The 17,244-nt window shown below is 37.9% G+C and overlaps 1 protein-coding gene across 1 annotated transcript in view; it reads left to right on the forward strand.

The window, feature by feature from the left end:
• Positions 1-16,882, forward strand: part of VPS50 (VPS50 subunit of EARP/GARPII complex) — a 120,604-nt gene extending 103,722 nt beyond the window's left edge. The window contains exons 23-28 of the mRNA XM_043462594.1: positions 4,178-4,326; positions 5,581-5,677; positions 7,101-7,259; positions 10,421-10,542; positions 12,306-12,495; positions 16,170-16,882. Coding sequence (XP_043318529.1) covers positions 4,178-4,326; positions 5,581-5,677; positions 7,101-7,259; positions 10,421-10,542; positions 12,306-12,495; positions 16,170-16,289 — 837 coding nt within the window. The 3' untranslated portion in view covers positions 16,290-16,882. The remainder of the gene's footprint in view (positions 1-4,177; positions 4,327-5,580; positions 5,678-7,100; positions 7,260-10,420; positions 10,543-12,305; positions 12,496-16,169) is intronic.
• The last annotated feature ends 362 nt before the right edge of the window (positions 16,883-17,244 follow it).

Below are 17,244 nucleotides of genomic sequence, written 5' to 3' on the forward strand. Positions count from 1 at the left end.
CAGGCAAGAATACTGGAGTGGGTTGCCATTTCCTACTCCAGGGGATCTTCCTGACCCAGGAATCGAACCCGGGTCTCCTGCATTGCAGGCAGATGATTTACCAATCGAGTGATGAGGGAAGCCCCTAAATTGGTATAATTGTCAATTTTATAAATGCATTTTTTTTTTAAACTGGAGACAAACCCCTCCCTAATAAATAGATTTTTCCTTTGGTACCTTGTCTTTTAAAGATATTTATTTGTTTATTTTTGGCTGCACTCTGGGTCTTTATTGCTGTGCACGGGCTTCTCTAGTTGCGGCCCAGCGGGGCTGCCCTTCGCTGTGGTGTGCGGGCTTCTCGCTGCGATGCCTTCTCTTGTCGCAGGGCATAGGCTCTAGGCTCACGGGCTTCCGTAGTTGGGGCACGTGGGCTCAGTACTTGTGGAATGTGGAATCTTCCCAGACCAGGGGTCAAACCCGTGTCCCCCTGCATTGGCAGTTGGACTCTCAACCACTGGGAGAGTTCCTAAAGATATCTTTTTTTAAGACCTTATTCTTCCGCACCTTGGACCAGAAGCCTGTGCAGGCTGTAAGCCCCTCAGTCTGTAAGGAGCACCGACCTTGGACAGAGCCTCTCCGGAGTCCTGACTCCTCTGATGGATAGGGCTCTACAGCAGCACACCGGAAGTTTTTCTGAGAATTCCCATTAGTTTCCAGTGGTTTGCATGTTAAATTGTCACTCATACTGATAAGCATTGCTTTATTATTTTAAAAAATATATTTGTTGTTTACTCGACCTTGATCTCAGGTTTCCATAAGCTGGTATATAAATCATCTTCATTAATTTGCATCTACACTGGCAGAGAACATTAATTGGTTTCTTGCTATTCAATATATTTCTTGTCTGTCAAAACAAATTATAGCCTAATCAATCTGAAACCACTGGATGGAAGTAGTATTTTTTCTTCATATTTCTGCTGTGTGTTCCTTAAAACTTTAATAAGCACTTTTGGGGTAATTTTCTCCATATATATTTTTTAAGTTTTGCTTGTCTTTAAGCTGTAAAAGGCAGAATCAAATCATCGTGTTCTTTAAAACGCCACCTGAAACTGTTTATCACGTAAATTCACTGTAAACTAAGAAAATTTGTTTGACACATGAAATAAAAGTCTAAAAAAAATGGTCTAATAGTGAACAAGTAGGAAAGAGGGCTGGCATAGGTGGTGGTGGTACCAGAAATGTGAATTTTTAGTTATCTACCTGGTGATGCTATAAATTGTTTGCTTTAAGACCTTTGGCCAACTTTGAATCTTTGATAAGAAAAATTGTATTCTAAATTGATCCAGAGAAGTCCATAAATATGAACTTTCTTTGTGTTAGTACATTAGTGGCAGAAAAAGCTATAAATGTAACTTGCACTGTGAGAATAAAGATGACAGTTTCGTTTCTTAAAGTCTTCAGAGGGCTGTATATCCTTTCCTTACTCTCCTGGTGTGAGCTGAAACATGGGTCCTCTTTAGAAGCTTTTCCATTTAAGGGTGCAGTAAGCACATACCATTTGCTTATGTCATGTTGACATCTTGGTGACTTTCTTGCTCTTCTTGAGCATGTTTCCCCAAATGGGTCTGTTTTGAAGGTAGACCCATCAAGACTTGTTGATGGGTTACAAGAGGACTTGACACTGAGAAGCGTCAAGGATGGCAGCCGACTTCTGGAGCCTGTGCCATCAGTGGGGTGGATAAGGCTAAAGGAGCCACATGTTTTAGGAGGACATCAGGGGTTCAGTTTCAGATATGTTAAATCAGCTGAAGATGAGAGACTGGTCAGGGCTTAAATTTTGAGCTGCTGGCATGTGGATGGCATTTAACTCTGTTAGACTGGATGAAATTGTGTAGGGAGTAGAATATCAGTAAGAGAAGTGTCAGGAATTAAGGCAGGAGCACTGCTGGGTTCAGAGGTCGGGAGGAATATTCAGAGATGGATATTCAGAGTTGACTGTTGGACTTGGCCCTAAGGAGGCCAGTGGATACTTGGCTAACTCTTTTCTTTGGAGTGAAGCAGACAAACACCTGATGGGAATGAATGGGCTTGAAAGAGAATAATAGAGTAAGAGAAGATTCTTACTATCCTCTCCATCAGTGAAACTGAGGAGGGTCTGCTCATGCCAAGAGGCATGCCAGGAACTTAAGGTACAAAGAGGGTGAAATTGGTCCCTCCCTCGGGAACTCACAACACTGTAAGGAGGAGCAACCACTGATAGACTGTGCTGTATGCCGCATACAGGTACACAGATAGATAATGGTAACACACGCAAATTTCTTGGGAGAGTGAGAAATTTATAGGAAAGAGGTGAATATGAGCTCACACTTAAAAAGTGAAGTAAGAGTAGGAAGACAAGGAGAAAAGAGCTCTGGAGCGTCAGTGCGACCGGTGTAACAAGCAGTCCGGTGTGACCAGATCTCAGGGTGCAGAGATCATCTGGAAACAAGACTGGCAAGGTGGTAAAGGAGTGATGTCGTGGCAGCAAGTTTAGGCTTTTTCTCCACAAGGAAGGGATGGTCAGTTGCGATTTTTAAATGATGGACTGGTGTGATCACATGTCCATTTTAGAAAAATCACCTAGGTATTATTGAAAAATAAACCAGTGTGGAAAGTGGGGTAGACACAGGAGAAGCTAAAGGGACTATTAGGGGACTTTTAGAATGGGTCCGGTCAGGAATGTTGTGGGGCCTTGGTCCTGATGAAGTAATGACATGAGGCAGAAACAGACAAGAGAGTTGTCTGTTAAGGCATGATGGAGGTGAGAAGAAAGGGGGTTCAAGAGTGATTCTAAGGTTTTTTACTTGGACAGTCCAGTAGGTGGTGATTAAATAGCCACCGGAATTAAATTATTAAATATAATAGCCCAGGCAACCAATTGGTACAAAACAGTATGAAATTTTATGACTGTTTGTTTGTTTGACAATAGTGGGGTAATTTTTTTTACTTTTTAGTAGAAAGAAATAAATAATGGAGCCATGACAGTGATTAACTTGCATAGTTTCCTTATCTTGATCGTCCTGAGAGAAAACACAGTTGTTCACAAAATGATGGCTTTTAAATGCTAATTGAGTAATTAGAGATTGAAGAGAGACAGTACCTTTAGTAGAAGACAGGCTATTAAAAAAAACTAAAGAATAAAACCATTTTCTAACTTGAAAGGTTTTATAATGTATTATCTCCATTTTCCTAAATTTATAAACCTATTATGCTCCCAGAGTTCTATGCATTTGATGTCTCTTTTTTTCTATAAGGCAAATGTTAAGAGATTTGTGATTATAAAATTGATTTAAAAATTAATCTAGATTTACATTTTGTACACTTCTAGCTTTGTTTATATTCAATTTTTGTGCTATAATTTTCTTCAGGGATCTTTTAAGGCTCAGCCCACTCGTCTCTTTGGACATCCCTTTCTTTTATTTCCATCTGCCATCTTTCTGCAGATCAGTAATCTATCCGTGAAAGTGAAGTCACTCAGTCATGTCCGACTCTTTGCGACCCCATAGCATATAGCCTACCAGGCTCCTCTGTCTATGGAATTTTCCGGGCAAGAGTACTGGAGTGGGTTGCCATTTCCTTCTCCAGGAGATCTTCCCAACCCAGGGACTGAACCCGGGTCTCCCGCATTGTAGGCAGATGCTTTACCATCTGAGTCACCAGGGAAATCCCAATCTATCCATAGACATATACAATAGAGTTGATTCTATTTCAGTTTAGAACTACATTTTAGTCCTACCTTCTTGGGAGTATACCAAGGTTACCTTGGTTAAAACTTCAATGTGAAAGGGTTGATCACACCACAGTTTTTTGGATTTTAACAGCTTAATCCTGGTGGGGCAGTCTCTTTTTCAACATTTACAAGTTCTTGAAAGACTTCTCACTGTTGTCTCTATGAAATATTTGTCACTTCGTAAGGATTTCTTGTTTGACCACGTTTAGAAAAATATTATATGGAGTTGGGTCACTTTCCTTTAGTATAACAAGGAAAGTTCTAGTAATTACGAACTATAAAAGGAGGGAAAAAGAACTGAAGTTAAGTGTAATTAACATATGCCTGAGAGCATTTTAATTATGGTCCCAGTTTTGTAACACTGTGTGGTTTATTGCTCTGAGATTTGCTATTTCAGGCTGTGTGTGTGTATGTGTGTTGTGTTTTCAGGACGTTTCAGCTGACCCCACTGCCACGCTCACAGCAGCAGAAGAGAGAAAGGAGAAGGTACCAAGTCCTCACCTCAGTCACCTAGTGGTTCTGACATCTGGGGACACGTTGTATGGGTTGGCAGAAAGAGTGGTCGCCACAGAATCCTTGTAAGTTATTAAAAATCAGTTGCTTTGTCATTAAATATTTAAGAAAGATGATAAAAGTAAGCAGTGTAGTCTGTATTACTTAAATTACTCAGTAGTTCTGAGAAATATGTCCTAAGATAGAGTCCCAGTCGATTTTTAAAATTGCATGGTTGAGTTTTAGGTGTATAAATGGAAGAAGGGAAATCTTTTAAGGTTTGTTCTTTGGCAGCATCATCCTTGCTTTAAGTGAGACTTCAGAAAAACATGTTACAGCATGCTGGTACTGTTTAGTCACTCAGTTGTGTCCGGATTCTTTGTGACCACATGGACTGTAGCCCACCAGGCTCCTCTATCCAGGGAATTCTCCAGGCAAGAATACTGGAGTGGATTGCCATTTCCTTCTCCAGGGGATCTTCCTGACCCAGCAGTCGAACCTGTGTCTCATGCTTTGGCAGGCGGATTCTTTACTCTGAGCCCCCAGGGAAGCCCATGTTATAGTATAGTTCTTTATATTTTCCCATTGAATTATGATTCTAGAGAAACTGTAGTTACACTGTCAATTTAGTATTAAATGTAGTTGATCCTTGACCTTTGTAAATCACCAAGTTCTTTAATAAAATTAAACCGTATAACTTCTTCCATAACATGTGGGCATGACTGAGCAACTGAGCATACAGTCAGACAGAATACTCTGAGTTTTTGTGTATATAACAAAAGGTAGGGAAAGATAGAATGACTGCCAGCAGTCTTCCAGCTGAGTGACTCCCATTCATGCACACCAGCCTCCTGCCCTGAAGTTCATGTGTATGCCTCAGCCAAGTTCTAGTTTATTTCATGTTATGAATGTTTGGGTTATTTTTGAAAAGCACCAGGCATCAAATCTGTGAATTCATGGGTCTGCTGTGTATAATTTACATGGGATCTTTGAAAGAAATCTTTTCAAAAAATACTATTGTATTCTTTTTTCTATCTTTTGCGTTGTCACTGCTCATATCTTACATGCAAAGCAGCGTAACTGTATACCTTGTAGTAACCAGCTTAGCTCCCTTGAAGTCACGCTTCTTTCACATCAACTCACGTTCAGTGGTAACTCAGCATTAATTCTTGTGTGAATTGTAAATGAGTGTGTCAAGTGGCCATGCACGGTCATTCTTTAAAATGGAAAATAACTTTGTTAAACTTTTGGTCAGAGATCTTAAAGATTAGTTACACAAAAGTATTGACAGGCTCTAAATCCTGTGTTTCATTTACATGTGGGTTCTTCACTCCCTTTAGGGTATTCTTGGCTGAACAGTTTGAGTTCCTTCAGCCTCATCTGGATGCTGTGATGCCTGCAGTCAAAAAGCCCTTTCTTCAGCAGTTTTATTCTCAGGTCAGACGTGTCTGGTGTATCCTTTCGACTGTGAGCAAGATAAGACTGTCACATGTTGTTTATTTTTTTATTTTTTGCTAATGATCAGTGTCTCAACTTCAGGAGAGCTGGATTAGAGTGTTTATTTATTCATGAATTCCTGTATTAACTAGATACTTATTGAACTCCTCATATAATGTTTAGTCTCGTGAGAGCCAGTTAAAACTGTATTACACTAGTGTGTTAGTACATATGGAAAATAGACAGCCAGTGGGAATTTGCTGTACCACTCAGGGAACTTAGACCAGGGCTCTGTGACCCCCTGGATGGGTGGGGTGGGAGGTGGGAGGGAGGCTCAGTAGGGAGGGGGCATATTTATAGCTGTGGCTGATATTTGCAGATGTATGGCAGAAACGAACACAATATTGTAATTATCCTTCAATTAAAAATAAAGAAAAAAACCCTATTACGGTAAACTATAGTTCTGGGAAAGAAACAGGGCAGGGTATTTAACCTTGACTAGAGATGGGGCGGGTATAATTGGCAGAGAAATGCTGTCTTGAGGAAGTGATGTTTTAACTGGACCAAACAGAAAGAGATTGAGTCAGGAGTATATATATTTTTTTTAATCTGTGCTTTTGATATACTTTCATTGTAGGTTTATATAATTTTTATTTTTAAAAGTTCTACAATTTGTTTTCTATTGGAGGATAATTGCTTTATAATGTTGCATTGGTTTCTGCCATACAACAACACAAATTGCCCTTAAGGGGTATATTTCGACTGAGGCAGTGGCCTATATGAAGACCCACAGGTGGGAGAGAGGCATGGTGGAGCTGAGGAAGATCCAGATTCTTAGATGAGGGAAAAGGGGCGGTGATGAGAAAGATGGCTGGAGTGAGTAAGCTGAAGTTTCGTGACATCCAGCGCTCCCAGCTGGGAGCTGGACATTGCTCCAAGGGTGCTGAGAAGCTGTTGGAGGATTTCAGAGAGGTGATGAATAGCACAGTGAGGTGTGTGTTTTGGAAAGAGAGCTTCGGGGGTGGTGTGGAGAACGGACTTTAGATGGCAAACCTAAAGACAGGAGACCAGCTTGAAGACTTTTGGACTACTTCAGGTAAGAGATGGTCGGATCTTGAGTTGCAGTGTGGGAATGGGAATGGAAATGGAGAAAAGCAAAAGAATTTAAGAAATGTTTGCTCATCTCCATGAAAATCTGTAGTTTTACTGTTGGATTGTCAGTGGACTAAAGCATATTGAATGTCTCAAAATTATGTTTTGAGTAAGATCTTTGCCCACAAGTTAAAGTATTTTCATAATTTTTATCTCCAAATGTATAGTGTTTTATTTTCAGATACGATGTATACTAGAAATGGGGGCAAAATAGTTTTTATAAATTTGATACTTTTAGAAAAATATTGTTTTTCTGTGAAATTTATTTCAGACAGTCTCAACGGCCAGTGAACTACGCAAACCAATTTACTGGATTGTAGCTGGTAAAGCCATTGATTATGAACAGATGCTGCTCCTAATGGCTAATGTGAAATGGGATGTAAAAGAAATTATGTCACAGCACAACATATATGTAGATACACTGCTAAAGGCAAGTATTCTGGGAAACACCTTTGTTAAAGATGTTTATAGTATGGAACTATTCCTGTAATTGCAGTCACTCTAAAGTCGTGAGATTATGGTTTTTACCATATTTGAGCATTCTTGTGATATTAAAGCTCCTGAGTTGGGTTTGGATTTCCTTCCAAATTCTGTGTTCTTTTAGACCCAAGAATACTTTGCAGATTTTGTCTTTGATCACAAGTTTCCCATTTTGAGTTAGAGTTTGTTTAATGTGTCTTGGCTGCCTTTCATATTACATAATCTCGATAGCCATGGCTGTAGAGACAAGAAGACATTTCTATAGGTGTATTTATATTCATTGGCAAGAGATCATACTCCTGGCTATTCTAGTTGGTTTTTCCCAGAAATCACGTTAACTTTTGCTATGTGTTATGCAAACATCATTGTGTTTAATGACTTACATTTATAAGTTTTCTGAAAAGAAGTATAGTTGTTGTTTTTTTTCATTTATGTATCAAAAGATATTTATAAATCATCTGACATGTGTCGAAAACTGATCTAGCTGCTAGCAATATAGTTAGTTGTGAATTAAGAAGCTTAATGTGCCACCAGGGTATTTATATGCTAGAGCAGGGACAACAGTAAAGAGATACGTAATATATAATTATCAGGTGGTGAATAGTCTTGTGAAAAAATCTCCAGCAGAAGAGGGATAGAGAGTGGCAGAGTGTTGTGGGGGAGGAATACCATATATTTCCTTGTGGTCAAAGAAGGACTCAAAAGTGATAATGAGAGGCCTGAAGGAAGGGAGGCAATGAACCATGAGCATGTCTGAGGTGAGGAAAGCGCAACTGAGAAAAGGAAAACAGCTTTCAGAAAAGTGTTACTCTTCGTATTTGTCAGCGAAAAGAAAGTTGGCCCTTCCTGGCTCCCTATTTATCTCATTTACTCAAACATTCTTACCTACTTCATCCAAGGCAGTAAATAATAGCCTGGAATACTTGAGAACCAGTCAACAAACCCAGAGATCAAAGCAGAGATAGCAGCCGAATTCATCTGGGGTGCCAACTCCCAGCGTGTGTAGGATTGTTCTGGAGGGCTGGGTTGAGGACTTGAAGACTGTCCTCAGAGTCAGGGAACGAGGGGTGCCGAGATCAGTTACAAGTGTCCAGGTGTTAGCAGAAGATCTGCACGCGCTCGATAATTGCAGCCCTGGAGGGACTTTGATTTCTCGAGCACCCAGGAGACTTCAGCTGGGAATTTTAATTTGGAATATAAAAGATACATGTAATTTATAATCACACTTTTTTGAACGGTTCTATTTTTGAAAAGTTGATTCTGTTTTTTAAAACCTGCTAATTATAGTACTTGGGCTTCCTTAAGGTGGCTCAGCGGTAAAGAATCCACCTGTCAATGCAGGAGACTTGGGTTCCCTGAGTCGGGAAGGTCCCCCGGAGGATGAAAATGGCAACCCACTCCAGTATTCTTACCTGGAGAATTCTATAGACGGAGGAGCCTGGTGGGCTATAGTCCATTGGGTTGCAAAGAGTTGGACACAACTTAGCACTAAACAACAACAATTACATTACTTATGGAGATGCAAGAAAAAAGAGACTTCTGCCCTCAGCAAATATATATATATATATATATATATATATATATATATATATATTAGAAAGAGACTATTTGCTTCAATTAGTCTTAATTTCAAGAAATATTATAAGAAAGAGCCAGTGTTACTGAGATTATTAACCTGAACTCAAGTTTCAGCAGTTTACGACTTTCTCTCATAAGGGAACTTTTATGATGAATTTTGTTTTTTTTGTTACTTTCCCAAGTCCAAACCTTTAGGTAAAAGCAGTCTGCATTTGTTGCCCCAAATGGATCATAAGTAAAATGAAATAATTTTATTATTCATGTAACAATAAGCATTCTTGAAGATTGGATTTAGCAATGAGTAGAATGGCATTTTATATAATAAGCATATAAATTTATCTTTAAAATATTAATAAAAAGTATTGTGACTTTTAAAATCTAAAGCAGCTTTCACTGTAGTGAAGCATAAATCTGGTAGCAAATACTATTGGTTCTGCTAGATTCATGAAATGAAAAAAGGGGAAGAGCAATTACTTATTTACTTTGATTTTCAAAACTAAGCTTAATGGATTGAAGACCCACTTCTTTCTCATAAATAATTAAAACTTGTCAAAGAATTAATCATCAAAAAAATTGTGATCTAGGAAGTAGCTAAGGATAACACAACCATCATGTAATAGTAGCTTCACTGGTGATGATCAGATTAGATTTTTTTTCTAACCTGTGTGTTATTTGAACACATTGTCAGTCTTGACTTGTTCCATATTGCATAGCTTCTTTATTGAGGAAACTAAGGAAAAAAATACTGTTTTAAGGGCTGTTAAATTTATTTGAACTGTATTGTCAAGAAAGAATCAACAGCATTTACTTTTGTTAATGAACATATTTAGATGATAATAGTCCAAAGAAATCAGAAATATAAATTTATTGAAGGGTGAGCCATCTGCTGTTTTCATGTTGTTAGTATTGTCTAAATTATATATGTTTTTATTTTTAGGAGAGTAGTATTATAAAAGGTACTGATGAGTAATAAAAATGTTCAGTTTTTCTATAGGTAATGAGATAATATGGAGCTTTTTTGGTGCTGAAAATTTACAGCTATTATATGACTTGACTCTTTCAGTATGTAATCATTTATTGACACTTACTTTAAAAGAATGTTTAGGAAAGAGAATAATTTATCAGACTGCTCTCTAACAAGTATAGCTACAAATTACAAATAGTTTACTCTGAGTTGAAAGCTCATTAAAACATTTTTTTTTAAAATCTGGGTCTCTTGAAGATATTTTTAAAGACATACTAGTTATTAAGCCTTTTAATTCATACTGACAGTCATAGAAAATTTGAGATGTAGAAACATTTGAATATTGTTTAATCAGTTAATGGCACTTACTTCTTTTGAGAGGAAATGTAGTGTGCTCTATATTACAACATGATTAGTCAATTTCATATACTTCACAGTAAGTCCAAATTAGCTTGGTCTTTATCTCTTTTTGTTTTACTTGATTTCATTCTGAGTCTTTTAGGTTTTTTTTGCCTCTAAGATGGGAAAGCATTATGATTGTATTCACATATGGCTATGATTTTTCTTAGGAATTTGAGCAGTTTAACATGCGGTTAAATGAAGTTTCTAAGAGAGTTCGGATACCCTTGCCTGTGTCTAATATACTTTGGGAACATTGTATACGCCTGGCTAATAGAACTATTGTGGAAGGGTAAGTTTTCCATGAAAGCATATCTGATTCTTCAGTCATAATATATGAATAACATTATGTGTTATCACAACAGATGCAGAGAATAGATAAGAGATAGTGATAAATGTCAGACAGTCTCATTATAATAATTCAGAGACCGTAAATCCCACTGTGTCCCTTTTTTTCTTTCTGATGACTTAGAATCAACTAGTTGAGGAGTGAGGAATGTACCAGCTAATGGTTATCTGAAAGTTAAACTATTATTACCAAATATAATTATGCTGATGATTATTATACATCCTGTTCATTGATTACTGTTTGTCATTTATTGGACCAAGCCCTTCAAGCCCTTCACAGGATTCTATCACCAAATCCTAACATAAACTCTTTTTGGTAGTACTGTTCTCTGTTTTGTCAACAGAAAGATAGCCTTGCCCAAGAAAATCAAGGCTACAGAGGTTAAGTAACTTGTCCAAGTTCACCCAGTCTTTGAAATGCAGAGAAGGCTTAATATCTCCTAATTTTCTCATGGCAAAATCAGTCCTCAAAACCACTATATCACTGCTCAGAGTATCATTATTATATCCTTGTAAACCATATAAATCTTTCATATGTTGAGTTTACAGATCAAAAGTAATTTTCCCACTTACTCAGAGGTCATGCTTACTCTGTCCATAACATCGGGAACACAAATAAGAATTAGTAATACATTTAAAATATACCTGGAAAGCAAGCTTCTATTTCAAAGACCACTCACAGTGATCTAGAATGGCACATCAGTTGAATTTTCACACTGTCGTTCATCTGATTTCCCTCAGTTCTTATTTGTTACAGAAAAGAGTGTGTCAGAAAGTGGAAGGTGATGGTGACAAGCTGACAACAGCCGTGGCATTCTGTATTGAAGTCAGCAATGCTGTAAATCCCAAGATGTTTCTGTATCAGCAGTGATGGCTGGATTTCACTGTTAATAAATTTGTTTAATAGTAAGAATAGTGACAAACAAATATTGTATATTTCAATATAAACACTTTATTAAAAAATAAAAAAGCTTTATCACTTTAAATAATATAAGCTAGTCTTCTTGCAGATTTTCTTAGGGAAAGTACCTCATCTCCTCAGATTGAATTCTCCACATTTTATGTGATGGAAGGAATGAGACACTGACTTAATGAATAATAAAATTGTACTGTTAGGGTTAACAAATGTATTCTTATTACTAGTCCACCTTAGAACATGCAATTTTTTAGTAGTGTGGGGTCTCAGAAATAAGTCTATAAAGGTGTTTTATTATGAGAAATATGTATATACTTTCTATGCTTCTGTTTCTTAGGTTTGCTGAGTGTTTATGGAAGAGTTATTTCATTTGTTTTCTTTGCATTGAGTAGTTATATTGAACAGTTCTATGAAGCTAACTTGAGAATATTCATAGCTTAATTTTATAAATAATTCTTGGCAGCCAGATTAACTTAAATGTCAGTTTAACTTTCTTATAGATGAGTATGTTAATTGATTTTATAGAACTCTGGCCTGTAGAACAGCAAAGAACCTTAGAAGTTGCTTGATCTCTTTGCTTTGCAAATGAGAAAACTGAGGCCCAGATAAGTAAAATGATTGCTGAGTGACAGGGCCCAAATACAACACAGTCCTTCTGACTCAGCACTTGGGTCCTCTTTTTCTTATGGCATCTCAGCAAATGTGGGTTAGAGAAAAGTTTAATAAGTGCCTAAAGGTTTCTTTTCCTAACCATCCCATCACTTGTGTTTTTTTATTATCGTGTATCTTAGATACGCCAACGTCAAGAAGTGTAGTAATGAGGGTCGTGCCTTGATGCAATTGGATTTTCAACAGTTTTTAATGAAACTTGAAAAGCTAACTGATATTAGACCCATTCCGGATAAAGAATTTGTGGAAACCTATATTAAAGCGTACTACCTAACTGAGAATGACATGGAACGCTGGATCAAAGAGCACAGGGTGAGAGCTGAGAAGCAGTTAATTAAATTTTTATTCTTTGTCTTTTGTGTTGTTCTTGTGTGGTATGTTAGATAATTCAAAATCATATGGATGAAACAGAAACTTTCTTTTTTTGGTAGCATGGACTACTTAGGCCAGTTCTTTACCATATTCACATTGTGTCTGTGCAACACCCTTTGCCTCATCAGATCCTTTCGAGACTTTGTGAACTGTAACAGTAATTATCTGGAAAAACAGAGTCTGAACTTTAGCTGTGTTTGTCCTGCAACTGTGTTGTAGGAAAAGATCTGAAGCTGGTAAACTTCAGGACAAATACAGGAACATTGAAATGATTCTCAAGCTCAAGTCTGTATATAATTTTTAGAAAGCTGGAGTGGATTGCCATTTCCTTCTCCAGAGGATCTTCTGACCGAGGGATTGAACCATGTCTTCTGCATCTCCTGTGTTGGCAGGCAGGTTCTTTACTGCTACCACCACCCGGGATGGCATCACCAACTCGATGGACATGAATTTGAGCAAGCTCCAGGAGTTGGTGATGGACAGGGAAGCCTGGCGTGCTGCAGCCCATGGGCTCTCAAAGAGTCAGGCATGACTGAGCAGCTGAACTGAACTGAATTGATGTATAACTTAAACCTTCTAGCCATCAACAATGATGTTCTGAACACACTGACCTGTAGTAATGTTGATTGGATTTGTTGTTTAGTTGCTAAGTCATGTCCAACTCTGTGACCCCATGGACTATAGCCCACCAGGTGCCTCCATCTGTGGGATTTCCCAGGCAAGAATACTGGAGTGGGTTGCCATTTCCTTCTCCAGGGGATCTTCCCAATGCAGGGATCGAACCCACGTCTCTTGCATTGACAAGCAGATTCTTTACCATTGAGCCACCAGTGAAGCCTAATGATTGAATATACTAATATTTATTATTTAAATAGCTCAATTTAACTTCATCCTACATTAGATTTTACCTGAAGTATAGATAAAATTGTTTTTCTTTTGTGTGAGTATATAGATATGTAGAGAAAAATACTACATGTACTAAGTGTTATTTAAGATTCTGAATTTTTGACACAGTTCAAGTCAACATGTATCACCAGAGAATACTCAATACGAGGAGCTTTTTGATATGATTGTTATATCATTTGTCTAGTTAGGCAGTATATGAAGATGGGTTTAATGAAAATATGGAAAGTGTTGAAATCTTCACTGAATCTTATTCCATCAATAACTCTAGCATTCACATGCTATAAACATCATAGGTGAAAGTTATGTAAGTTTTTATTTCATCTGACTGGATAAGGAAGTAAGGAATTATTTATATTTATCAGGCACATCCTTTCTAGTTTCAGCACTTTAGAAAAAGGAAGTGAGGTTTAGTCTGCACCATTAACCTGAATTTTGTGTTGATGTGCCCACCATAGGGCAGTTTCAGATCTTTGACAGCAAAATAGAAACGTACATCTTTCCAGTGATTTTGATCAGTACACCAGAACTGAGAGATGTCAGCACTTTTTGTCTCATTGACCTCTGTCATTTGAGGAACAAGATGCTAGATCACATGCAGATAAACTGCTGAATGTGGCTAGAATCCATTTCATAACTTAAGCTGTTAACACTTTGGAGTTGGTATTGAGGAAGGGATTTATTTGATGTAAGAAAGATGCCCATTTTAAGGTTTCTTCTTTTGATACAGCGGGCTAACGTTTTTTTATTGTTGTTGTTCAATCTCTGAGTCGTGTTCAACTCTTTGTGACCCCATGAACTGCAGCACGCTAGGTTTCCCCGTCCTTCACTATTTCCCAGAGTTTGCTCAAAGTCATGTCCATTGAGTCAGTAATGCCTTCCAACCATCTCATCCTCTGTCATCCTCTTCTCCTCCTACCTTAAATCTTTCCCAGCATCAGAGTCTTTTCCAGTGAATCAGTTCTTCACATCAGGTGGCCAAAGTATTGGAGCTTCAACTTCAGCATCAGTCCTTCCAATGGGTATTCAGGACTGATTTCCTTTAGGATGGACTGCTTTGATCTCCTTGCAGTCCTAGGGACTCTCAAGAGCCCTCTCTAGCACCACAATTCGAAAGCATCAATTTTTTAGCACTCAGCGTTCATTATGGTCCAACTCTCATATCTGTACATGACTACTGGCAAAACCATAGCTTTGATCATACGGACTTTTGTCAGCAAAGTGATGTCTTTGCTTCTTAATATGCTGTCTAAGTTTTTCATAGCTTAGTGTTTCAGAAGAGCTTTACTCACTGATAATTGTAATACAGTGAAATTTTCCTTTCAGCAAGATGGCCCTGTTTTCTAGAGCTCTTTCCACAGTGCCTGGTGTGGTGCCTAGGTGGCACTTCCTAAATGTTGAGTCATCACTTGAGAGAATTCACCAGGTGTTGACAGGTGCTCTCAGAGATCAGACACACAAACTGAGCAGTTTGCTGAATTATTAAAAAGAACTCTTTCCTGTATTTTGAAGATGTACTATCTTTAATGTTGTCTCCAGTGAAGACATGTTCTTTTCTCATTAGATGATAGAACACAGCTCTTTCCCTTGCTGAACTCTTGGTCTTAATTCTCCAGAACCAAATCAAGATGTAGAACTTTCTGATGAGTCCTGTTCATCATGCTCATCCTGACAACTTATCTGAAATCAAGGAACTAAATCAATTTGTACAGCAAAAAAAATACTTAGACAGTTGACCGTCAGAAAACATGGATTTGAACTGTACAGGTCCACTTATATACAGTTTTCTTCAACAGTGAATATCTACATTATCCTCAGTTGGTTAAATTCTTTAATATGGAGGGACATCGGATGAGGGGGGCCAGCTATAAATTGTGTGCAAGTTTTCCACTGTGTGGAAAGCGCCCCTAATCCCTGAGTTGTTCATGGGTTAGCTGTGACTTCAATTTTACTTTCTAGCTACTGTTAAGATACAAGGGTTTAAGAACCAATAATTTTCTCATCTTTGTTATTACCTTATTCATTTGTTATGTCTCAGAAGAGTTGTTCTGTGTTTGGAGACTTTTTTTTCTTTTATCTAAAATGTGCAAAATGTGCAGTGCTAGAAGCTACTTACTTAGTAGCATTTTATTATATGTATATAAGTTCTTGAAATGTCGGTGTATTTTGATAACTTGATGACAAAGACCGTCACAGAAAGAGGCACAGTGTGTGATCTTAAAAATAATAAACATTGGCGTCTTATGTGCCACGTGAAGGGCTTCCCTGGCTCAGCGGGGCCTGACAGTGCAGGAGATGCAGGTTCATTCCGTGGTTTGGGAAGATCCCCTGGAGAAGGAAATGGCAACCCACTCCGGTATTCTTGCCTGGAGAATTCCATGGACAGAGGAGCCTGGTGGGCTATACAGTCCGTGGAGTCGCAGAGTCAGAAACAACTAGTGACTGAGCATGACTACATGCACGTGCCATATTAAAAAGATTCTGGTGGTTCCTGTTTCAAATTCATGCTGTAGATGCTCTTATTCCCTTATTACAACTCTGTAACCAGTTTGTTTTCCATGTCTCAGTTATAATTTCCACTGCTTTCCACTATTTGTAGTGCTCAGTAATTACCCACTGAGTCCTGATTATCTATCTGCCTGTTCTTTTTCTGCATTGATCACACACATGTGTATCAGTGTACTAAATTCGAATCTTCTTTTTTTGAGCAGGAGTATTCAACAAAGCAGCTGACCAACCTGGTAAATGTTTGCCTGGGATCCCACATCAATAAGAAAGCAAGACAAAAACTTCTCTCAGCTATAGATGATATAGACAGACCCAAAAGATAATGAATGCAGTTCTTTTTCCTCGGTGGCACTGATGGTCTCTCAGCACGCGTGACATGAAAGCCAGTTTTTCACGCGCTGCCGACAGCCGTCCTAAGAAAACTGTGCATGCTCTTTGCAGCTGAAAGTGGAAAACACTGAAGTTTATGTGGTCTTTGCAAATGATTTTTATATGCCGTGATCTCAGCTCTTCAATTTTTGGTCTCATTTGTTGTATTCCTTTCTTGAAATGATATTGCCTCATCGTAACTATTGTTACATGACTACAGTTACCCATTTTACTGAAGAATGTACTCTAAGTATATGATCAGAAGGAACAGTGACCGTACACTCACGGGCGGTTTCGGAGAATGAATTTATGTTGGCATTTTTCTACCCTCAAATTTACTTCTTAATAAGTGTAATACGAGAGGGTTAATGTGTAATGTCTCTTAATTATGAACACTGCATGACAGTTGAAAAGTACATGTAAGCTAAATAGTTGAAAAATCAGTATGCTCTCTGTGTTTTTAAATGTCAATATTTCTGTTAGAGTTAATGACACAGTGATCATAAATGATGAAATTTAATAAATACTACACTCTAACATGATCAAATGAGACTGCGTTTTGGTATTTTTTCACAGCAGACAGATTGCATGAAAGTATAATGGAATTCCTTTTTTTTTTTTAAACCATGTTCTAATTTTAATGGTCTTGTTTCCTGAAATCAGTGTGAGAAGTAATTTCATTGGGTAAACCTCTTCAGCACCTGAGTGGCAAGCAGAATGGTGATTGTGGGACTTCCTTCTTCCCTCACTCCCTTTTTTTCTTTTTAAATAATGAAAATTTTTTTTTTTTCCTGTAAGCTTTGTTCTTTTTGAATTTAACTTTTGTCTTAGAACAGCAAAACCTGGCTTAGGTGATTCAGGGAAAGAACTGCCAGTTAGTCAGGCAGAGGTACAGGATCATATGTTCGC

The sequence above is a fragment of the Cervus canadensis genome, chromosome 3 (genome assembly GCF_019320065.1).
Source record: "Cervus canadensis isolate Bull #8, Minnesota chromosome 3, ASM1932006v1, whole genome shotgun sequence".
In the NCBI taxonomy this organism is placed as follows: domain Eukaryota; kingdom Metazoa; phylum Chordata; class Mammalia; order Artiodactyla; family Cervidae; genus Cervus; species Cervus canadensis.